This window comes from Nannospalax galili, unplaced genomic scaffold (assembly GCF_000622305.1).
Source record: "Nannospalax galili isolate Female #2095 unplaced genomic scaffold, S.galili_v1.0 scaffold120, whole genome shotgun sequence".
Classification (NCBI taxonomy): domain Eukaryota; kingdom Metazoa; phylum Chordata; class Mammalia; order Rodentia; family Spalacidae; genus Nannospalax; species Nannospalax galili.
In genome coordinates, this window is record NW_008350324.1 from 4,272,693 (window position 1) to 4,296,502 (window position 23,810).

At 51.8% G+C, this 23,810-nt stretch overlaps 2 protein-coding genes across 3 annotated transcripts; one reads left to right on the forward strand and one right to left on the reverse strand.

Moving 5' to 3' along the window:
• Positions 1 to 769: 769 nt before the first annotated feature.
• Rita1 (RBPJ interacting and tubulin associated 1) lies at positions 770 to 5,580 on the reverse strand. Of its 2 annotated transcripts, XM_008847482.3 has the most exons (4): positions 5,321 to 5,580; positions 5,079 to 5,220; positions 4,108 to 4,458; positions 770 to 1,656 (listed from the first exon to the last, which is right to left on the reverse strand). In XM_008847482.3, exons 3-4 carry the CDS (start codon positions 4,359 to 4,361, stop codon positions 1,149 to 1,151), a joined length of 762 nt encoding a protein of 253 aa, XP_008845704.1. In that variant the 5' UTR covers positions 4,362 to 4,458; positions 5,079 to 5,220; positions 5,321 to 5,580; the 3' UTR covers positions 770 to 1,148. The 2 variants fall into 2 exon arrangements, with proteins under 2 accessions (XP_008845704.1, XP_008845703.1); XM_008847481.3 differs by lacking the exon at positions 5,079 to 5,220.
• Positions 5,581 to 5,702: 122 nt separating this feature from the next.
• On the forward strand, positions 5,703 to 23,786 carry Ddx54 (DEAD-box helicase 54). Its single transcript, XM_008847495.3, has 20 exons — positions 5,703 to 5,935; positions 9,150 to 9,279; positions 11,615 to 11,685; positions 12,153 to 12,341; positions 12,446 to 12,495; positions 13,321 to 13,362; positions 13,479 to 13,574; positions 14,576 to 14,697; positions 14,794 to 14,855; positions 14,948 to 15,079; positions 16,036 to 16,246; positions 18,112 to 18,246; positions 18,557 to 18,787; positions 18,874 to 18,947; positions 19,549 to 19,755; positions 20,737 to 20,879; positions 20,961 to 21,074; positions 22,040 to 22,144; positions 22,364 to 22,479; positions 23,217 to 23,786. Exons 1-20 carry the CDS (start codon positions 5,762 to 5,764, stop codon positions 23,447 to 23,449), a joined length of 2,637 nt encoding a protein of 878 aa, XP_008845717.1. The 5' UTR covers positions 5,703 to 5,761; the 3' UTR covers positions 23,450 to 23,786.
• Positions 23,787 to 23,810: the final 24 nt, after the last annotated feature.

The following is a 23,810-nucleotide window of genomic DNA, read 5'->3' on the forward strand; positions in this document are numbered from 1 at the left end:
ATCAAAATGGAGGGAGGGAACACAATAAATGAGAGGTGTATGTTCTCAGAAGATAGGAGGTGGGGCTAATTCATTTGTGAAAATTCTAGAACTTTAAACATCCTACCCTGTTAAAGTGCATCTGTGCCAGGTGTGGCCATCTGACCTCTTCAGGTATTCACATGTGTGTACCTGGGCCTGGCCACCCAGCATCCTTTCCCAGGGCAGAAGCCTTGAGGCAATGGTGGGGCTGCCCACTGGGCTCCCTGGAATGCTTAGAGTAGAATGGGGCAAGGAGAGGTCCAAGGCCATGCTCCCATTGCTCAAGGCAGAATGTAGGGTCTCAGGTGCAACTGTGAGGCCCCACAGTAGTGCAGGGGAGCCATGTGCACCCAGCAGCCCAGGGTGCTAGTGCTCTACAGACACCCTTCCCTGGCTGACTTCCCCACTAAGCCCGGTCCTAAATACTGCTGGTTTTGTTTTTGGGTGGTGCTAAGGATTAAACTCAGGACCTCATGCTTGCTAGGCAAGCACTCTACCACTGAACTATATACCCACTCCTCAACAAAACAGTTGCTAATAAAACTTACTCCATGTTCTGAGCTGGGCAAGAACCAGCCTACCTGCCAGCTGGACAGAGATGGCCATGGTGGACTCAGCCTTGAGGCCTGTGTTCCCAGACCTTTCTGCCACATCCTTAAAGTACCTGTTGTCATATTTAACTTTGTTAATTAATTCAACTCTGGCACAACAAAGGCCTTTACTTACAGGGGAGAAAAACATGCCCAGATTTGATGAGCTATGGGTGCATTTAATACATGGAATAAATACAAGAATATTAAAATAATGCTTACCGGACCCCTCCGCCAAAGGGGCCGCACACAGCCCAGGAGTCCCCTGAGGCCTCCCCTTGGTGGAAACTGAATCCTGAGCAGGAATCAGTTCAAAGTTTCAGAACACACAATTGGCACAGACGGCAGAGTGTGGCAGAGAGGGACAGTTCAGGGAATCCTGAGTTTGTGCGGTCACAGGGAGACACAGCCTGTTCTTGCCAGGGCCCCCATGGGGGCCTCTCCAGAGCCTAGGGGCCCCAGAGATGCTGGTCTCCCAGAGGACTCCACTGGGGTTGTGCCACAGCTGCTGGGCCATAGGATTACCTGGTGAGTGCCTCATTTCCAAGGGGGCTTTGGTTTGGCGAGGCCTGTCCCTCGTCGGGGGACAGCTGGCCCTGAAACACTGCCTGACCATGCCCTAGGAGTGACCAGGGGACTCTGGACAGTCACCCCTGCTGTGGAAGGCCTGGGATCCCGAGGTTTATTTGTGGGGCGGCGACTGGTGGCTGGGTGACTGGTGCTGGGGACACTCAGGTGGGTAAGGGAATGGGAACGGCCCTGCCCCAGAGGGCGGAGCGCATCTAACCCATCCTGAGCCAGCTTCCTGGAGCTTGTGGCCACCCTGAGCTCTGTCCTGGAGGGTCCAGCTGGGTGAACAGCTCGCAGTGGGGTCTCCCTGGGCCGAGGTGAGGGGCCACCCCTAGGGGTGGCCGGTGGCGTCCAGAAGAGGGCACGGAGCTTGGCAGCATCCCCCATGGCTGTCCGAGACACTTCCCCTCTGGTGCCCTGCGACCAGAAGCCAAACAGCGACTCATCACAGTAAGATGGGGTATGGCTGATCAACCTGGAAAAGGGAAGGACACAGTGACTGGGGCCATCACTCTAAAGACCTCCATAGCCCTGCTCCCCCACCAGACACCTTGCCTATATACCCTGTGGGTCCTTGTTCAGCATGGCACCCTAGGGAAGCCAGTCTCCCCCATATCCATGCATTCCTTCTGTTCTATCCCAAGTCTCCATCCCGCATGGGCAGATGTACCCAGCCTGGCCAATCTGTATATGCCATCCTCCTGCCTATGATGAGTGGGTAAAAGGTGGCCACATGACACAAGTCTATCCAATGAGAGTCTGCCTTGGGACTCCTTGTTAGGTAATCAGCCTGCATCTTGTGACTCCTTTCCTGTCCAGAAGACTGAGGGGGAGGGGCAAAGAAAGTGGACACCCACAGGCCTCATGGTAGTCAGCGCCCCGTATGTGAGCTCCGTATTTCTTTTTTCTGTTGGACCCAGTTGGAGTGATCTTTCTGTCACCTACCACCAAGTGTCCCAAGTACTGTTATCCTCGGGTATGGGGGGAACCATTCCAGGGGCCTGGTGAGCATCTGCATATACTCAAGTCCTGTTTATGGAGTGAGAATATTTGCATGTAGCCTACATCATCCTCCTGTACCTAATCATCTCCAGATTACTGGTGGTGCCTAATCACAGTACTGCATACCATGTACGTTAGATGTCATGGAAATAGTTGTTTAGAAATGACAAGATTTTTTTTTTTTTTCCGTCTTTTTTGAGACAGGGTCTCCCTGTAGCCCCAGCTGGCCTTGAACTCAGAGATCCACCTGCCTCTGCCTCCCGAGTGCTGGGATTAAAGGCGTGTGCCACCATGATTATAGGAGCTTGGGCCAGCAAGATGGCTTAGGTGGTAAGGGTGCTTGCTGCCAAATCTGACAACCTGAGTTCCATTCCTGGGACCTACCTGGTAAAAGCAAAGAACTGATTCCCATAAATTGTTCTTTGACCTCTGCACAAGTACATTCTCCTCCCCAAAATAAATAAAAATAATTTTAACAAGATCTATACAAGTTCTACAGAGATGTAATCTTTTTTGTCTGAATAGTTTTTCAAGAATTTCTTTTCTGGGGGGAGGGGTGGTCTTTTTTGGGACAGAGTCTCTCTGTAGCCTTAGTTGGCCTAGAACTCACTGAACTTGCTATGTAGAACAGTTGGCCTTGAACTCACAGAAATCTGCCTATCTCTGCCTCCTGAGTGCTGGAATTAAAGGCATGCACCACCACACCCGGCTAAATTTCTAAGTTAAAAAAAAAAATTTTGTTTTATGTGTACAAGTGTATTGCCTACATGTAGGTAGGTATATCTGTCTTATGCACTGCCCACAGAGGTCAGAAGAGGGCATCAGATCCCCCTGGAATTGGAATTATGGATGGTTGTTAGCCAGCATGTGGGTGCTGGGAATTGAACCTTGGTCCTCTGCAAGAATACCCAGTGCTCTTAACCACTGAGCCATCTTTCTAAATTTGTGAATTTTGTCATTATTATTGTGGGGTGTATGTGTGTGTGTGTGTGTGTATGTGTGTACAGACATATTACACGTGTGGAGGTCAGAGGACAACTTTATGGAGTTCTCTTATTTATTTATTTATTTATTTATTTATTTATTTATTTATTTATTTATTTATTTATTTATTTATTTATTTATTTATTTATTTATTTATTTGTCTTTTTTGAGACAGGGTCTCCCTGTAGCCCCAGCTGTCCTGGAACTCACTATGTAGACCAGGCTGGCCTTGAACTTGCAGAGATCCGCCTGCCTCTGCCTCCCAAGTGTTGGGATTAAAGGCGTGTGACACCACACCCGGCCTTCTTCCACCTTTAAAAAGGTTCCAGCAATAGAACTCAGGTCACAGAGCTATCTCACCAGCCAACACTACCATTTATTGAGAGCTGTATACCTGCTAAGCACTGTATACACCTCTCATTTAATAGGACCATTGGTTCTATTTTCTACATGAGGAAGTGCAGCTCAGAGAAGTCAAGGTGCTGGCCCAGGGCAGGTGAACAGCAGGCTGTACCAGGAACCGGAAGAGCTACTGTAACCAATAATTTCAGTTGTCAAGATGGCAAGATCTGGAATCACCTGGGAGGGCTGTCTCAATAAGGGATTGTTTAGATTAGGTTGGCTCATGGACGTTCTTGAGTTCTGAGGTGGGAAGACCCACCCTAAATGTGGGCAGCACTACATTTTATGGGTCCTGAGCTGAATGAAAGGGAGAAAGGGAGTGGAGCAGCAAGCATCCCTTATTGTCTTGCCTCTGGACTACAGATGTCATGTGACCAGGTGTCTTGGGCTCCCAACACTGATTTCCTTGCAACAGCGGATGGACTGTGAGCCAGAATAAACCCTTTCCCCTTAAGTTGCTTTCTTCAGAATAGTTCATCACAGCATCCAGGAGACCAGGTCAGCTACCTGAGCATAGGATGCACCCCAACCCTGTTACCTGTATTTGTTCTTCTTCCTTGGTGTGAGGGTTGGGGTATTGCCCCTGGAAGGGGTGACCTCACAGTTTCCCTTGGCAACAGAGGCCCTTGATGGTCCCGTGCCCAGTCCTCTGGTTCGGTTGCAATTCTGTGCCCAGGGCGGGTCAAAGCCTGGCGGTGAGGGCCGGGTGCCTGCAGGGCTGCCAAACAGGGTCTCATCCACATAGGAGGCCCTAGCCTTGACCCTGTAGCTGCTGGGGTGGAGCGTCTGCATTCCACTGGTTGCCAGCTCTACAGGGGTCTTCACGCTGCTCCTGGTCTGGTGTGACAGTGGGTGGGCTCTGCATGCCAGGCTGTGCCTCCAGGGCTCCCTGTGAAAGGGTAGGGGAAGGAACAGTGGCAGCCTGGAGTTCCAAGACCAAGGGCAAAGGGGCCTTTTCCATCTCAACAAAAGGAACTAGGCTTTCTCAAACGTGTGTGTGTGTGTGTGTGTGTGTGTGTGTGTGCGTGTATGTGTAACATCCAAGACGCACCCTGGAAATGTCTTTCTCCCTCACTTCCAAGGTTTCATGTAGCCCAAACTGGCCTTGAATTCACTATATTATATAGCCAGAAATGACTCTGAACTCTTGGATCCTTCTGTTTTTACTTCCCAAGTCAAACTGTAGTACTGCCCAGTGTTTGCAGTGCTGGGGATTGAACCCAAGGCCCTGTTTATGCTAGGTGAGACCAACCCAGCCACACCCCCCAGCCGTCTTTTTAGTTGTCATGACGGGTGGGTGCTGCCAGCAAACATTTAATGAATAAATAGGTACTTTTAGCTTACAGTGTAGGCTCAACAAATATTTACAACTTGGGGGAGGCGGGCGGGCGAATGAGGGATAGCATCAACCAGAGAAACTAATGGTGGGAGCGGTAAGGATGGCAGTTCCCTAAGTCAGTGGACTCCTGTGTGGGGTGTCACGCTAGCCCCTGTCGAGCCCATGCCTACCTCGTGCAAGGAGCTTTGCCAGCATGGCGTCACCTAATCCTTTCCATAGCCTGGAGAAGTTGTTCTGATTAAATTCATTTTACGGATCACAAATGTGAGGCTTCAGAGAGCGAAGTCGCATGCATAAGTCACGCCTACAAAGCTAAAAGAGTGCAAGGGTCACTGAAACCTGCTCTGATTCCAGATCTGGCGTCCCTCGCTGCTGCACACTGAGGTCTTGAGTTCCTGGGCTCTTTTCCTACCTGAAAACTCCAGGTACCCTTCCCAGCGCCTCTTCCCTTCAGATCTGCACTCCTGGGGTGTTGCAGGGTTCCAATCTGCAGCTCGGGACAGCCCAGGCTGTCGGCCTGGTCCGGGAAGCCGGGCCCTAGCAACCCGCGCGTGCCAAGCGCATAGGGCTTGCACCAACGCGCGCCCAAGCCAGGCCTCGCTCAGTTGGTACGTCCCGAAGACCCCGCCCAGGGCAGTTAGTACGTCCCACAGACCACCCCCGCACAATTGGTATATTCTGCCCGCCACGCCCCCGCAAGTTGGTACGCCCGAGGCCCCGCCCGTCTCTCCCGACATCCAGTCCCCGCGCAGTGGAAGGTACCTCAGTCCCCGCCCCCTTTCCTTCGCCCCGGTCCCCGCTGTCCTACGTTCCGCAGACCCCGCCCTCTTCCGGGTCTGAGCGCCCGACCCGCATGGCTGCAGGTACACGCACGGGGCCGAGCCCGCGTTCAGAAGCAGCCATGGCGCCATGGAAGAAGAAGAAGGGGCTCCGGAGGCGCCGGGGCGGCAGTTCCCAGGCCCGTGACAGCGACTCGGATGACGGCGAGTTCGAGATCCAGGCGGAAGACGACGCCCGGGCGCGGAAGGTAGGAGCGCGGAGCCCGGGGCGCGGGCGTAGCCCCTGCCTCGGGCGCTCGGCCTGGCCTTTCCGGTGCTCATTGAATACGCCCGCTCATTGGTACCTTCGCCCAAGGGGCGGGGTTCAGCTCCCATCCAACCAATGAAAAGTTAAGGTGCGGAGTTTGGGGCATTCTTGAGAGACTGAATAAAGGAGAGGCTCCGGACCCAGACTTTGAAAAGCGAGCCACGAACTAAATGGGTCCTGTCCCAGCTGTGCGAGCCTCATCTCTAGGGGCTGGGAAGCTGGACCAAAACCTCACGGCTTGTGAGGGGACAGAAAGGTTTGAAACTGAAGGTGCCTGGATTCCACTACAGAGCGCCAGATGTGTACACGTGGGGAGACACGTGTGAGCGCCAAGGGGGCCTGCCCATTCATACCTCCCGCCTGCTTGTGCACGGCAGGTACCCTCACAGAATAAGGCTCTGGATATCACAGGAATAAGAAGGTGTTAGTGTAAAAAGACAACCTCTTCCTTCATTTCCCCTCCCCATCCTAGCCAATGCCTTGGCATTCAGTAGGTGCCTAATGAATGTGCAGAAACTAGTAAAAAGGAGAACACAGGTAGAAATTGCCGGGAGAGGAGGCTGCCCACATGGTTCATACCAAGGGCTTTACTGTGGCCCAGCCAATTCGGAGCTAACTTTTTTTTTTTTGTTTTTTTGAGACAGGGTTTTCCTGTAGCTCCAGCTGTCCTGGAACTCACTATGTAGACCAGGCTGGCCTTGAACTCACAGAGATCCACCAGCCTCTGCCTCCTTAGTGCTGGGATTAAAGGCGTGCGCCACCACACCCAGCCCAGGGCTGACTTTTTTTATACATCAAAATCCCAGCTGTGGGCTGGGGTGTGCTCAGTTGATAGCCTGCTTCCTTAGCATGGGTTTGAGCTCCAAAATCAAATAAAAGCAGACTAGATGGTACAGGCCTGTCATCCTAGCACCAGGGAGGTGAAGACAGGTGACACAGGAGTCAAGGTCATCCTTGGCCACATATCAAGTTGGAGGCCAGTCTGGGGATTGAATTCAGGGCCTTTCCCATGCTGAGCATGCACTGAAACACTTAGATATGCCTTCAGTCCCTGAATATTTCTCTTTACAAAAAGGATTTCCTTCATCCTGGGACACAAGCATATGTACTCAAGGTCCATTATGGACTTTGTGCCTTCTGGATCTGGGGAGCCCACTCTCTACCACTGAGCAAGCTCAATGCCCAGCACACACGAATAAATGAATGAATAAAAAAATAAACATAATACGTCTATGTATGATGAAAAGAAACCACAGTAAGAGGTCAATAATCCAAGTATGGTGGCACATGCTTCTAATTCCAGCACTCGGGAGGCAGGCTGATCTCTTTGAGTTCCAGGCCAGCCTGGTCTACATAGCAAGTTCCAGGCCAGCCAGGGGTACATAGTGAGACCCTGTCTCAAAAAAAAAGTTGTTCTGCCTGGTATGGTGGCGCACACTTGATCCCAGCACTCGGGAGGCAGAGGCAGGAGGATCTCTTTGAGTTCGAGGCCAGCCTGTTCTATACCGTGAGTTCCAAGCCAGCTGGGGCTACAGTGAGACCCTGGCTCCAAAAACAAAAGTTGTCTTCTGACTTCCATACTCTCCTCCCACATCATACACATAATAATACTAAATTTAAAAATCAAAAAATAGAATGAAAGTATAAGATACATACCTTGGTGCTCTCAAACAGTATGTTACAAACACTTGTGTCGGTTCCCTGACATTCAGTTGTGTCACCCAAGTGCATCTTTACTTCCTAGCCACACATGACAACAGACCTAGAGTCTTGAAGGAGACAGATGAAATAGTGAAACAAGGTGTTAGACCAAAGTGGGAAAGGAATACAGATGGAGATAGACTGGGTCTGATGGGGCAACCTGTGATCTCAGCTACTTAGGGGTGCTGAGATAGGAGGCTACATGGTAAGTTCCAGGCGGTCCTGGGCAACTGAGTGGGAGCCTAGATCAAAAATAAAAAGTAAAGTGGACCATGGTGGTCCACACCTTTAATCCCAGCACTCTAGAGGCAGAGGCAGGTAGATCTCTGTGAGATTGAGGCCAGCCTGGTCTACATAGTGAGTTCGAGGCCAGCTGGGGCTCAGGGAGACTCTGTCTCAAAAAAAAAGGGTGTGGGGAGGGTATGGTTCAGTGGTAGAATGTTGCCTCTCGTTTGAGGGGCCTGGGATTCATCCTTAGTATCAACAAAACAACATTTGGTGGGAGGAGGGGAGTCTTAATCTGTGCCAAAAGGCAAGATAAAAAAGGAGGCTGGGTGTACTGGCACATGACTTTAATCCCAGCATTTGGGAGGCAGAGACAGGTTGATCTCTGTGAGTTTGAGGCCTGCCAGAGCTGAATAATGAGACCCTGTCTCAAAAAACAAAACAAACATAATTCATAAGGAATGGAAAGGGAGGAAAAAAGAAAGAAAATGAAAGTAATAAAATCGGTGTTGATACATTAAAACTTAGACACTCTAAGGTACTTTTGACATGATACATGTGTAAAAATAGTTACCCTATTTTTTTTATTATAGGTGTGGTCATTCACACCTGTAATTCCAGCACCAGGAGGCTGAGACAGGAAGATTGTCATGAGGTCAAGGGCAGCCTGGGCTATGTAGTTAGTTTCAGGCTAGCCTATGATACATAGCCTGTGATATTGTCTCAATAGGTAAGTAGGTAGATAAATGAATAAATAAAAGAAAATTATACAGGACCCATTGCAAGGTAGTGAGACTGCCAGCTTGCTGTTGTCAGAACTCACAGGGACCAGACCTGCAGGGGACAGTGTGGCTAGGCAGGTGCTCAGCCAGCTCCACAGGCACACAGCAAGCTCCTCTTCCCTGAGAGTCCTCCATCTTCAGCTTCCACCTCTTCTGGAAAGAGTTATACTTTCCCACTGGGTCTTGACATATACCCCCTCCCATGGGCCCATGTCCTTTACCATCTTCAGTTTCCAGGAGGAACATTCAGGCTTAGGGGCGGTCAAGGCCTTGCTGCGGCTTCACCATTGGTAAAGGACAGAGCTGGGCTAGAAGGCCTTTCAGTCTGTCCTCAGAGTCTGTCTGCACTACCCTGGCCTAAGAGCCTGTGAGAGAGCTGGGGAGATTCCTGGGAGGCACAGGTGGGAAGAAGTCCCCTCTCACTGCCTCTCCATTCTTCCCTTGCAGCTGGGTCCTGTCCGAGCCCTACCCACCTTCCCCACCTCGGAGTGCACTTCAGATGTGGAGCCAGACACCCGGGAGATGGTTCGTGCCCAGAACAAGAAGAAGAAGAAGTCTGGGGGTTTCCAGTCCATGGGTGGGTGAACAGACTGGATAGCTGGGGCTCTGGGAGGCAGCTTGGGGGATGGAGAGGTGCTGTAGGGGAATCATTGTTGCCTCTATGCTCAGCTACTGATGTCTGCCCTAGGCCTGGCACTGTGGTAGGTGTTAAGTAGACTGAGGAAGCAGACTCAGTCCCCTGGGCATCCTGGGCCATTGAGCAGGGAGCAGCAGGCCAGATACAGGCTGGGCAGGCATGGGAAAGTGGGTGCCACTGTAAACATGGGAGGTGGCGGAGGGATTGGTACCCTCTAGGACTGCCCTGCAGGAAGGGATGGGATGACCAGGTGGTGCCTGGGTACCTGCTCAGGAATAAAACCTTAAGTTTCCTCTTTTGACAGAGTAGAACCTACTAGAGCAATGATTGAGATCCCCATCTGAAGGAGCTGGTGGTATGTGCCTGTTATGTAGGGAGACCCTGCCTCACACTAACAAAACAGTGAGGAAAAGAGTGACTTTCCAAGGGTGATCTGAATACTGCTTAGCTTGACTTTTTGTTTTGTCTCCCTGTAGTCCCAGTTGGCCTGGAACTCACTCTGGAGATCAAGATGACCTGCCTCTGCCTCCCAAATGCTGGGATTAAAGGCATGGGCCACCACACCTGGCTTTAGTTTTACTCTATCATCCATCCATCTATCTATTTATCTATCTATCTATCTATCTATCTATCTATCTATCTATCTATCTATCATCTATCTATATCTATCAATCATCTATCTATCATCTATCTATCTAATCATCTGGCTATCTATCATCTATCTATCATCTTCTTATCTATCTATCATCTATCTAATCATCTGGCTATCTATCATCTATCTATCATCTTCTTATCTATCTATCATCTATCTAATCATCTGGCTATCTATCATCTATCTATCATCTTCTTATCTATCTATCATCTATCTAATCATCTGGCTATCTATCATCTATCTATCATCTTCTTATCTATCATCTATCTATCATCTATCTAATCTTCTCTCTATCTTATCTATCTTCTATCTATCATCTATCTATTTATCTATCTATCTATCTATCATCTATCTAATCTTTTTGAGACAGGGTCTCCCTGTAGCCCCAGCTGTCCTGAACTTACTATGTAGACCAGGCTGGTGTTGAACTCACAGAGATCCCCCTGCCTCTGCCTCCCAAGTGCTGGGATTAAAGGTGTGCGCCACCACACCTGGCTATTTTTTAATTAAAAAAAAAAAATTTACTTATTTATTCTATTTTATGTGTATATGTGTATTGCCTGCATATGGGTAAGTGTACCCATGTGGTGCAATGCCCGTGGAGGTCAGAAGAGGCTGTCAGATCCCCTGAGACTAGAGTTACAGACAGTTGTTAGCTGCCACGTGGGTGCTCAGATTCCAACCCGGGTCTTCTGCAAGAATAACCAGCGTTCTTAACCAGTGTTCTTAATCTCTTCAGCCCTAGTTTGACTTTTTAAATAGCCATACATATACCAAAAAGCACCAGGACTATATCTGCAGCACATCGGGCATATAATATACAAAAAGTTCTTACAAATCAGTAAGAAAAGGCAGACACTGAGGGAGAACTGGGTGAAGAACTTGAATACTCAGTTCACAGAGCAGTTTAGATGGTCAGTAAGATCAAAACAAACATGCCAAAACTCATTGATAAACAGAGACAATCAAACAGAAACATGAAGATGAAAGGTTGACCAGAAAGCAGCAGACACTAGTGCTGTCCTGCCTATAGGCCTCCCACTGACTCCCAGCTCCTCAGCCCAAGTCATATTCAGTCCCAAGGGCCACTATTCTGCCCTCATGGGCCCCACTTATCAACAACCCTATAGTACTAGTTCTGGGAGTGACACACACCTGTTTTCCTAGCACTCAGGAGGTAGAGGATGGAAAGTTCAAAGGTCTTTGGAACTTTACATGGAGAGGCTGTGTCTCAAACAGACACCAGAAAAAGAATTCAAACCGGGGAGGTCAAGAGGGGCTCCATGCCTTGGTCTGTAGACTGGTCTCTGAAGGCACATTTAACCTTGCAGTTTCTACTTTATTACTGTTTTTATTTAAATTACGTGTGTGTCTGTGCATGGATTGTCAGAGGACAACTTGGGAGAGTTGGGTCTCTGCTTCCATCATGTGGGTCCTAGGGATTGAACCTTAGATTGTTGGACTTAGTGGCAAGCTCCTTTACCCACCAAGCCATTTCACTGGTCTCCTTTCTGTTTTTTTGAGCTGTTTAATCTGTGGGCAGAACAGTGCTTTGTCTTATAATGTGCCCTGTGGTGGCTGCCATGGTCCCTGGTCCCCTGACTACTCTCACGTCTCTCCCAGGCTTGAGCTACCCTGTGTTCAAAGGGATCATGAAGAAGGGCTACAAGGTGCCAACACCCATCCAGAGGAAGGTGAGAGGCCAGAGAACTATGGGCTGGGGCACGGGTGAGAAGTGGCCTGTGACGGCCATTCCTGTCAGCTCTCTTGCCATCTTCACTCCATCTAAAGCTTCACATAGCTCAGCCACTTCACAGGAGAAAGTCGGGCTCAGCAGAGCTGAGATATGACCCTGAGTCTCTGTCCCAGTTGTACCCACTGCTGAGTCCTGCCCTGCAGTTTGCAGGTTCCCCACAATGGCCTTGGGCCTGCAGTTGTTGCCCTCAGACATTTAGCTGTGTGGCAAACAGTGATCCTAGGGACAAGGAGACCTAGCCTAGGAGGCAGAGTCTGCAGCTGGAGGTGCAGCAGTGACCTGCCCATCCCTAGAGGTATACAAACAGACCTTTGTATAAATGGATTTGGTTCTTCTCTGAGATCCCTAGTTTGCCCAGCCATGCTGGTGCCCAAGCTGACTCCACCTTTCACCTATATCCCACAGACCATACCAGTGATCCTAGACGGCAAGGACGTGGTGGCCATGGCCCGGACTGGCAGTGGCAAGACAGCCTGCTTCCTCCTTCCCATGTTTGAGCGACTCAAGGCTCGCAGTGCCCAGACAGGGGCCCGGGCACTCATCCTCTCACCTACCCGAGAGCTGGCCCTACAGACCATGAAGTTCACCAAAGAGGTGTGTGTCTTTGGAGCAGCTGGGGCCTGGTGGGAAGCTGTGAGGAGGCGGAAACAGCAGAGCCCTCACCCGCACGCCATTCCTCTGTTCCCCTCTCTCCACAGCTGGGCAAGTTCACCGGCCTCAAGATTGCCTTGATCCTGGGCGGGGACAAGTAAGGAACCCTCACCCCGGTGCCTCAGTGGTAGTCATTGCTTATCAGTAACAGCAACTTCTCTGCTTGTTCAAACAAGCTAGATGGGAACATGTGCCAGATGCTGGAATAATGACCCACAGCCCCACGTGATGGAGTCAGAGGGTCTAGCTTCCTGCAAGGGACCTGTCAGCTCACAGGGTCTACCAAGCCCTGGGTAGTGTGGATCAAGGAATGTTACAGCTCAGATGTATAGGATGTGGTGCTACCCAGGGGAACAGGTGCCATATGAGGGAGTAGGCACCACAGCCAAGTTGATGAGCAGTCGTACCCAGAGCCCTGCAGGGATGCCTCAGCTGCTGTTAGTCCACTCTGCTCACCCTGTCTGGCCCTCTATCCTGTCTTCTCCCACCAAGGGTGGCCCCTTTATTCTCTGTAGTCTGTGATTATCAGAAGGCCTAGCCAGGATCCCAACTCCTACAACTGCCTCAAGGGTGTTTCACAGGAAGTTAGAGATGTCTGCCCAAACCAAGTGAGGATTTAGGTGAAGTGGTAGTTCCAGGGCGAGTCACAAGGTGGTGCTGTGGGTCCATCACAGCTTTGTTCTATCTGGAACCACCCAGGAAGCCCAGGATTCTGTGGCTGAGCCCATGTCTGTAACTGTTCTTCTGTATTTCATCTTGTGTCTCTGACAGGCCTTTGCCTTGAGTGTCAACCATAGTTTTTCTTCACTTCCACGCCTCACGTGTGCTTGGGGTGGGATCTGGAAAGCCACATGGCTGTTTGATACTGGGAGGGACAAACTCAAAGCCCTGTTGTCCCAAACTGACCCCATTTCCTCCCCAGAATGGAAGACCAGTTTGCAGCCCTGCATGAGAACCCTGACGTGTGAGTTTGTTGATGGGGGATGCTCTGGGGTTCCTTCCTAGATTGTGGCTGGAGGGTGGTGGGGGCTGTGGTGTGGCCCTGGACCTGGGGTGACGTGGCCTATGCACCCCTTCTAGAATCATTGCCACCCCTGGGCGGTTGATGCACGTGGCTGTGGAGATGAACCTGAAGCTGCAGAGTGTAGAGTATGTGGTTTTTGATGAAGCCGACAGGTGAGTCCACAGGTGCACCCGAGTGCTGTTGGGGTCAGCCCCGAGGCCCAGGAAGCAGAGGGAAGGGGGGTTCACCAGGAGGATGGCTCAGCCCAGGGAGACCTGAGTGTGCGGTTCCATCATGTGTGCGGCGGGTCACAGTCAGCAGCAGCAGTTTCCTTTTTCTACTTTGGAGAACTGAAAAGAGTGACACGGTCAAACTGGGATGTTGCTGCAGGGAGACCACTTGCCTAGTGTGCACAAGGCTGAGTTTGAGCTCCAGCACAGGAAAAACCAAAAACGTGATTTTGGAGGATTAAAATTAGCACAGACCCAAAAAAAGCCAAATAAAATAAAATCCTAAAAGCCAGGTGTGGTGGTGCATGCCTTTACTCCCAGCACTCAGGAGGCCAAGACAGGCAGATCTGTGAGATAGAGGCCAGCCTGGTATACATCCCACGTCAGCTGGGACTACAGGGAGACCCTGTGTATTTAAAAAAAAAAAAAAAGCCATAAAATAAAATGATCGTTAGATACATGGGATCATATTCTATATCTGAACTTGGGCACGGCACTGTGCCTCTGGGCCAGAACTGCGTCATCTAGAAAGTGGAGGTAAAGCTGCACATACCCTGTGGGGTGCTGTGAGACCCCCAAAGACAGAGATCTATACTGGTGCAGAGCTGGGGCTGGGCTCATTTATCCCAGCATGCGCTTGTAGGAAATGGACTGGGCAGCAAATTCAAGGTCCTTGTTACTGCTCTGGTGAGGTCTTAGGTGGCCAGGCATGGTGGTGTGCACCTTTAATCTCAGCCCTCAGGAGACTGAAGCAGGCAGATCTCTATGAGATGGAGGCCAGCCTTCTCTCCATAGTGACTTCCAGGCAGGCTGGGACTAAGGAAACCCTGTAAAAAAATAAACATCGGTGCACAGGGTGGGGATTCTGGGATGAGGGTGGCTGAGGTTCTGTACTCCTTAGGGTGTAGGCCCCTCTCCTGACCCACCCTGCCTGCTACCCCCAGGCTATTTGAAATGGGGTTCGCCGAGCAGCTACAGGAGATTATAGGCCGTCTTCCAGGGGGCCACCAGACAGTGCTGTTCTCAGCCACACTGCCCAAACTGCTGGTGGAGTTTGCCCGAGCAGGTGAGTAGGTTGGGTATGGTGTTGGACTTGAGATAGGGTGGGTGTAGGAGAGTCCTGCCTGTCAGTGAACCCCGTGGCCTTTTCTGCCCTGCACAGGCCTAACAGAGCCCATGCTCATCCGACTAGATGTGGATACCAAGCTCAATGAGCAGCTCAAGGTGAGGTGGTGTCGGGCACCTTCCACAGGCTAGTGGCCAGGTGGGCCCTGCAGGCCCACATCCAAGGACTCATGCTGCCCCTCTTCCCACAGACCTCCTTTCTCCTCGTGCGCGAGGACACCAAGGCTGCAGTGCTTCTCCACCTGCTGCGAACTATCGTGAGGCCTCAGGACCAGACAGTGGTGTTTGTAGCCACAAAGCACCATGCTGAGTACCTCACAGAGGTGAGCAGCCTACTGTACAGATGGGATAGAAAGACTTGGGGACAAGCACCTGTCTCATTCTGAACTTGGGGCTGCACTTCGTACGGTGGCCATCAGAGGGCAGCAGCAGAACAGTTCATGACTATCTGAGCTGTCAGAGTTCACACAGTAATCCTGTGCCTGTTAGGTGGGCACAGCTGTTATCAGCACGCCCTGGCAGGTCTTGACCTGTCTGGCATTTTATGTAGACTATCTGAAATGTACCCCAGCAGACTGGGCATTTTTTGGTGGGTTTTCAATGTATATCTGACACATAGACATTATACTTCTGTGGTAAGCAATATAGGGTGCCCTTAGCCACCTGTGCATACCTGTGTGACTCTTAACTAGAGGCAAGTGTGGGAAGTCCCAGCACCCTAGGAAGCTGGAGGAAGGGCTGCTTAGCCACTGCCTCACACCCTAGCATCCACACCTGGGCTCTGCGGAGGACACGGGTCCCTGGGTTTCACTTGCTCCACACACGTCAATGGTGCCCTCCTCCCCTGTGCACCTGCTTGGGCTAATGCATAAGACTAAAACAGTAGCTTTTAGAGAGCAGTTGGCACTTCCTGTGTTCCAGGCTCAGCACTGTGTGCAGGAAGCCATTCAGTTCTTATAGCAGAGGTACAGAGGAGTCATTATACTCCCTGTCTACAGATGAGGAAAGTGAGGCACAGAGAGGTTGGATAATTTGTCCATGGTCACACAGCATCCCTAAGGCAGCCTACTGTTCACAGCATCGCCTTTTGATGCACAAGCAGCCTTGCAGATCTGGGAGGTGGGAGAAGTTCCTTTTATACTACTGGAGGTAGCAATCAGGTCAGCTGGCAGAGCTGTGATTCAAACCAAGGGTGCATGGCCCTCCTGCTCTACAGCCCTGTCTCTTGCCCTTATTCCCAACAAGGCTCATCTCACCTCCCACCCTTCGCTCTGAGCAGTTGCTGACGGCCCAGGGCATGAGCTGTGCCCACATCTACAGTGCCCTGGACCAGACAGCCCGCAAGATCAACCTGGCCAAGTTCTCTCATGGCAAGTGCTCCACCCTCATTGTGACTGACCTGGCTGCCCGGGGCCTGGACATCCCCCTGCTGGACAACGTCATCAACTACAGTTTCCCTGCCAAGGGCAAGCTCTTCCTGCATCGTGTGGGTGAGGAACCAGAGCCCTGGCAGTGGCACTGATGGGGAGGGACACTGCGAGTTGCTGGCAGCTGAGAATAGGGGCTTAGCTCCTGCCACTACTGGTGGGGAAACTGAGACCTCAGGGAATTCTTCTTGGGTAGATCCCAACAGATAGTCTCCTAGGTCTCTGATTACCTGCTCCCCCCATTTGATGCTGGGGATGGAACTCAGGGAGTTACACGTGCCTAGCATGTGCTCTGTCACTGAACATACTATGAGTTTGTGTGCTGTGTTTGTACACGTGAATAAATTAGGTGAATGTGTGGGAGAAGAGAAAATGGGAGCAGGGTTTCTTAGGGTGTTGGGTACATGTGTCTGGATGTGGTTGAATATGTGTGCCCAGCTGCCTGATGGGTGGACTCAGAGGCAGAGGGCTGTGCCCTGTTACATCACTGTTGGGGAATGCAGAGGGCCCTCTGTGGGTCTCTGGGCACATCCTTGCCACTGGCTACCTGCTGTCCTGAGTTCCCATGGTCTGTGGACAGCTGGTTCCTTGTATCTAGGGGGTTTCCAGAGCCCCCCAGGGGAATTCCTCTTGTATCACATGACCAAACACAGATCAGACCGCTTACATGGAAACCTACAAATACGGGACCTGGTATTTTCTTGAGACATAGATGCAAGCTAGGTATGATGGAGGAGGCCTGGGTTCCACGAGGCCGTGTCTATCCTCTCCACCCCCCACAAAAAAAAACCCTACAAAGCTGGGTGTGGTGGTATGCATCTTTAATCTTAGCACTCAGGAGGCAGAGGTAGGTGGATCTCTGTGAGATCAAGGTCTACATAGCAAGTTCCAGGCCAGCTGAGGCTATAGGGCGATCCTGTCTGAAAAAACAGCCAACCAACCAGAAACAAACTGAAATGTAATAGTACTTAGAATTTACTTGTGATTGGGCTCTTTTCCGCAAACTGCTGCTTCTTACATCACCATACACTAAGAAGTCTCCTCACTAACTGTGAAGGCATTCTGGGGTAAAGGGCTAGGCAGTGTGTACTTTGATTTTGGTGTGCTAGATTATCTTCGTCATAGCTACTTAATCTACATTTTTATAAGGCAAGTTAACGCTGAGAAATTATAAATGAATGGGCATGGCTGTGTACCAGTAAAGCTTTATATGTGCAAATGATGGGCCAGGTTGGGCTCATCCTCAGCTGTTTTAATTCCCATCTTGTGATCATGCACATGTTAACAAAGCCGGTGCTCTGTCCTGAAGCCTTCAGGTGGTTCTCAGCGTGGGGACTAAACTAAACCTTTTGTAGGACTCTTTGCATCTGTGATGGTTTTGGTGGGGGCCATCCTCCAAACCCTCCTGAGATAGTATCTGCCGGGAGAGTGTGGGACCACCGACCTCTGCTTCCCTTGCCCTCTCACACTTCTCTTGAGTTCTGTGTTGGCACAGCTCCAACCAGGGTCTTCTGTGGGCATGGAGCTGAGAGAGAAAACATTGAACATATTTCTCTGGGCCACTTCCAGCCACTTCTAGAGCTCTGTGCTGACATGTGCTTCCCACAGGTTAGCTGTCCACCCTGATCAGCCATCCCCCTTTTTCTTTATTGAGAGAGAGAGAGAGAGAATACTTGTGCCACAGTGAATGTGGAGGTCAGAGACAACTTGTAGGAGTCAGGTTTTTTCCTTTCATCCTATGGGTTCTAGGGATCAAACTCGGGTTGTCAGGCTTGGTGCCATCTCAGAGCCAGTCCACTGCCCCTTTTCATAGGTAGGGACAGCACTTCAGGGAGGGCTCTGCCCTGGCTCACTCCTGAGGGTCAGCAGAGGTGACCCTTGCTGGAGTTGGGGAGCCTCTACTGAAGCTCAGCTTTATCCTCCCATAGGCCGTGTGGCCCGAGCTGGTCGAAGTGGCACGGCCTACTCCCTGGTGGCCCCAGATGAGGTCCCCTACCTGTTGGACCTGCACTTGTTCCTGGGCCGCTCTGTCACCCTTGCCCAACCTCATGAGGAGCCAGCAGGTGAGGGGAGACCAGAGAGGGCTCAGGTCCCTAGGGAGTTCATGGGCAGGCAGGGGTACAGACACCCTGGTTTCAGGAGGTGGAAGCTGGATTAGATCCAAGATTGCCACTGACCATGCTGTGTGAATGGCTGTGGGCACTGGGACAGCTGTAGTTTGTAGCCCTGGTGCAGTACATCCTGGGGTCTGGTTGTACACGCTGCTCTATAGATTTGATTCTAGTTTGTAGCTGTTTTCCTAGGGTTCAATAGGCCTGGGAGGGGACAGAGTGTGGGCTGGCCCTCTCACTGTGTGTGCCCTATGGCTGGCAGGTATGGTTGGCAGAGATGGCATGCTGGGCCGGGTGCCACAGAGTGTGGTAGATGATGAGGACAGCAGCCTACAGACCACCTTACAGGCATCGCTGGAGCTGCGGGGCCTGTGCCGCGTGGCCGATAATGCACAGCAGCAGTATGTACGCTCACGGCCGGCGCCCTCGCCTGAGTCCATCAAGAGAGCCAAGGAGCTGGACCTGGCAGGGCTTGGCCTGCACCCACTTTTCAGTGAGATGCCAAAGGATTGTGTAGGTGGGAGCAGGCTAGCCCTGCCCAGCCCACCCTGGCCTCTCATATACCTCCCTCCCTGCCAGGCTCACGCTTCGAGGAAGGTGAGCTGCAGCGCCTGAAGCTGGTGGATAGCATCAAGAACTACCGTGCCCGCACGGTGAGTAAGGACCCAGAGAAAGCTTCCTGGCACACATACACTTGACCACTTGACAGCTCTGGCTGTCAGCACCTCCATAGACATCCTTGTTTTTGTGTATTTATTCCGGTCGTGCACAGCAGGTCCAGGCAGCAGCCACTTCCCACCACTCAGGTAGATTGAGTCCCCTTAATGGTATGACGTGTTCTCAGCCCTTGAGAGACTGAAGAGCCCTCCTTCACCAGACTTGACTCCCTCCTCTACCTCTTCACTTCTGCTGGTCACCTCTGGGAGTATACAGTGGGTGCATGTCCAAAGGTCAAGAAGAAGGCAGCCAGGCTGTCTGCTGCATAGGCCACTGGGGAGTGCCTGGAGGAAGCACTGGCTTCAAAGCCAAGTGCACTTTGTGAAGTCCAGGCTCCAACTTTTCCTTGCTGTGTGGCCTTGGGCAAGGAACTAACCCTTTCAGGGCTTCCCTCTCTAATTGTGCAGTGCTAATAGTGAAGGTCCCACCTCCAACAGTGAAGAGGACTTGAGGGATGTCCGTAGAGGACTCATCCAGCTGAGGGTGGGGACTGGGGTGGGAGATTGGTGGGCCACTGACGTGATAGCCCTTCTTCAGACCATCTTTGAGATCAACGCCACCAGCCGGGACCTAAGCAGCCAGGTGATGCGTGCTAAGCGGCACAAGGACCGCAAAGCCATCTCCAGCTACCAGCAGGGACGGCAGGAGCGGCAGGGTCGGCAAGAAGGCCCATCTAATCGTGTCTCCCAGGAGGAGTGGCCTCAGAAGGGAGAGGACAAGGAGGACGCAGGAGACAGTGTGCAGGTGCAGGGCTGGATCTGGGAGAGGGAAGGGGTATATCCCACGAGTCCATGAGAGAAGTCACGATACAGCCCTCAACCCTGCTGTCTGTGGAAGTGGGGTGCAGCCTTAGTTTCCAGTCTGTGCTCTGGGGCAGGAGAAGGATGTGGAATGTTTCCATCATTATGATCTAAAACCCAAGGTACAGGGCACAGAGGCTGTGTTATACACACACACTGTGTGGTGTCTGGGTCTCATTATCAGAGATTTTGCATAGGGACTTGTGAGTTTCAACACCTAGGGGATAGGCATGGGCTAGACAGCCTCTTGTGGGCCAGGGGCTCCTGCTACCATTTCCAGAAGAGTCCCTTTTCAAGCAAGTGTGGTGGTTCATGCCTGTGATCCCAGTACTGGAGAGACTAAGGCAGGGGTATGCCACAAGTTCAAAGCCAGCCTAGGCTACAGGGTGAGATGTCTCAAAAAACCAAAGAAAAGCTAGAGTCCCTTTTCTAGATGTTGTGGACTAGGGTACTATGACCAAGTGGTGCAGCCTAAGGTCCCAGGAGGAGGGAGGCACAGCAGCCAGGGGAACATAGGCAGTGGCAGACTGTGGACTTCTGGAAGGCAGGGCTGGAGGACAGAGTCCCACCCATATGACTGAGACCCATACTTCTAGCTCTCTATCTGTCCAGCTCTCCTGTCTCCCTGAAGCAGAAGGTTCAATCGCTGAAAGTCTAGTCACAAACCCCCAGGCTGTATCCTATTGTGAAGAGTAAGCTGTGGCCAGGGTTGGGGTCAGAGCCAGGACTGAAATATGGCCTCGTCACTGCCAGCAGCCACCCCACCCCTCTTGCCCCGCTTCCATGGCAGGGGCTGACGTGTGGATAAGGAAACAGTCCTGTAGGAGACACTGTCTTCTGGCAGGCAAACAAGGAAGTCCCAGGGCCTGGGCATTGGCAGGGCTCCCCAAGGCCACAGGGGTGACACTGGGGCTTTGCCTGCCAGGACGTTTTCACAGAGGTTGTAGGGCAGAAGCGGAAGAAGCCAGCACCCAGCCAAGGATCCAAGAAGCAGAGGGAGGAGGCCCGCCAGCGGGACCAGGAGTTCTATATCCCCTATCGGCCCAAGGATTTTGACAGTGAGCGTGGGTGAGTGATGGGCTGGCATCTGTCGGGGTAGGGCAGGAGAGTCTGTGCCCTATTAATTGGATCTCCCATTTTCCTTTGCAGGCTGAGCGTCGGTGGGGCTGGGGGGGCCTTTGAGCAGCAGGTGGCTGGTGCTGTCCTTGATCTGATGGGAGATGAAGCACAGAACCTGACCCGAGGCCGGCAGCAGTTCAAGTGGTAAGTGATGGAGAAGGCCCCTTCCCCATTGACTGGGTGCCAGGTGGTCCCCCTGCCACTAGACGTGACTCTTTCTGCCCCCTTTTGACTGCTGAGAACAGGAATGGTGACCCCTTTGCCTGCCCTGTCTGTCCAGTCTGCTACTTGTTTTGTTTTTACTTATTTATTTTCTTTTTTATTTTATGTGTATGAGTGTATTGCCTTCATGTACGTGGGTGCACCCGTGTTGTGCAATACCACGGAGGTCAGAAGAGGGCTTCGGATTCCCTTGGAACTGGAGTTAAGGACGGTTCGTAGCCGCCATGTGGGTACCGGGAATTGAACCCGGGTCCTCTTCAAGAGCAGTCAGTGCTCTTAACACTGAGCCATCTCTCCAGCCCCTAGTTTTTATTTTTATTCACATGTATGTATGTGTCTGTGTGTGAGTATGTGAATGTGAGTACAGGTGCCTGTGGGGGACAGAAGAGGACTTTAGATCCCCTAGAGCTGGAGTTTCAGGTGATTGTGAGCTGCTCAGTGAGAGTGCTGGGAACCCAACCTAGGTCCTCTGGGAGAATAGGAAGTGTTCTTAACCACTGACTCATCTTCTCCAGTCCCCTTGTCTACTGTTTTTGATGGTTGGCCATTCCAGGCAAGCCTCTAACTTGCTCTGCTCAGGAGGACTGTTAATGTGACTCCCCTTAACATACACAGGGCTGGGAAATGGAGTGGAATTGAACTCCCAGTGCTGGTGCCAGTCCCTAACCTCCAAACTCTTTTTGAGACCCGAACTTCCTAAGAAGGGTGGAAGGCTGGGGTGAGACATTACCGACTGGCTTGCGCAGGCCAGGTATGAATGTACTTTAATCCTCTACTGGCTGTATGCAAGGGGCAGGTGAGGAAACAGGCTCCCATGGGAGCTGATCATCCCAGGCTGCCTCTCCACAGTAGATCCCCACCTCCCTCTCCCTCTCCCTCTCCCTCAGGGACCGGAAGAAGAAACGGTTTGTGGGTCAGTCAGGCCAGGAGGACAAGAAGAAGATCAAGACAGAGAGTGGCCGCTATATTAGCAGCTCCTACAAGCGTGACCTGTATCTTGATGGGCAGGGCATGGAGGGGCAGGGCCAGGAGGCTTCCTCAGCTGCAGTTTCTATTGGTGGGACTGCACCTGGGGGTGTGACCTAAGTGGGAAGGGCCATGTAGCTTCCTCTGCAGTCACCCTTTATTAGGGGTCTGTATCTGTTGAGGTGGGCTGGGTCTACACCTCCATCTTGGACTGGCCAGGGTACTTCCTTAACAACGCTTCCTAGCTACCAAAAGTGGAAACAGAAACAGAAAATTGATGACCGAGACTCTGAGGAGGAAGGGACATCTAACCAGCGAGGCTTGGTACAACGAAGAAATGGGAAGAGAGGACATGGCCAAGGTAAGATTGGTGAGAGCTGGTGAGCCAGTGGTACCCGCGTGTGCTTGGAATAGGGAAAACGGGGTGGAGGACAGCCATACGGTCTCAGTGCTGGGTGGAATGGGCCCATGGGTGCTTTGTGGAACTCCCCACCCTGTTCCACAGTGGACTCGTCCTGGCTTCTCATGGCACAGCCTCACCCAGCAGGACATGGCCTCTGGCCCCTCCCACTGGGCAGGCAGAGCAATGGAGGTAGCTGGTGACAGGGTGAGTGAGTGGTCCACCTCTTGAATGAAGCCAGTGTGCACACACCTAGAGGTAGAAGATGATGCTTGACTACCTTCCACCTCAACACCAGGTGCTGCAATGGTCTAGCTGGGGACTGGGATGGGATCTCGTAGCCACACTGGGCTGTTGGCAGCTGCTGCTTAGGAAAGTGCCTCTGCAAAGATGGAGTCGTCAGTAGCTTTGGCTTATGGTTGAAGATCGCCCTTAAAATATGGGCTGACCGGGGTACCAGTGGTCAGTTGGAACTTGGCTTCTTTGACCTTTGAGCCACAATCAGCTTACAGTAGGATTAGAAGCCAGCTGTCTGCTACAGTCTGCTTAACAACCATGTTGACAGGGGGCAGACCCCCCTGTGTGTAAGGCCCCCTGTTGAGTCCTGAGTGCCAGAGTGGCTGCTGCTTGCCAGCCTGGCCCCTGCCTCCAAGCTCAGTGGGTCACAGGCTGAGTTTCCCAAATCCTTGTGCTGACAGGTGCATCCCAGCCCCGAGCGCCAGGCACCCCTACAGGTCACATGCGCTCTGAACTCAAGACCAAGGAGCAGATCCTGAAGCAGCGGCGCAGGGCTCAGAAGATGCGCTTCCTGCAGCGAGGGGGCCTCAAGCAGCTCTCAGCTCGTAATCGCCACCGTGCCCAGGAGCTACGACGGGGTGCCTTTGGCCGGGGTGCCCCCTCTAGGAAGGGCAAGATGAGGAAGCGGATGTAAGGAACAGGACTGGGGTCCCAGTCTTCCTGCCTGGCCCAGATATGGACTTGGGTGACCATCTTCCATGTACTATGGGGGTAACTCCCTGCAGATGCCTGTAGCCATGAATGGTGCTGTATGTTCACAGAAGGCAGCAGCTGCTTCTAACAGACATTCAGACAGGGTCTTGCAGGATGCATAGGAGTCTGCCGGCAAAGCCAGGTAGGCCAAGACCTGAGCTAGTAGCTCAGCTGCTACTGCTCAAATTCAGGGCCCAGGTTATAGCTATGTGGGCCCTAGGTCCCTTAGACCCAGTGTTGGGTTTTTATGTAATAAACTTAATGGAGCTCCTCTTCTAGACCAGGAATGAACTTTATTTGGG

Excerpts from the sequence above, each read along its gene's own strand:
- Ddx54 (XM_008847495.3), top strand. The coding sequence starts at position 5,762 with ATGGCTGCAGGTACACGCACGGGGCCGAGCCCGCGTTCAGAAGCAGCC. Across the intron at positions 12,342-12,445 it reads CCATGAAGTTCACCAAAGAG|CTGGGCAAGTTCACCGGCCT; the intron begins GTGTGTGTCTTT and ends CTCTCTCCACAG. Across the intron at positions 19,756-20,736 it reads ACGCAGGAGACAGTGTGCAG|GACGTTTTCACAGAGGTTGT; the intron begins GTGCAGGGCTGG and ends TTTGCCTGCCAG.
- Rita1 (XM_008847481.3), bottom strand. The coding sequence starts at position 4,361 with ATGCAGACGCTCCACCCCAGCAGCTACAGGGTCAAGGCTAGGGCCTCC. Across the intron at positions 1,657-4,107 it reads AGGAAGAAGAACAAATACAG|GTTGATCAGCCATACCCCAT; the intron begins GTAACAGGGTTG and ends TCCCTTTTCCAG.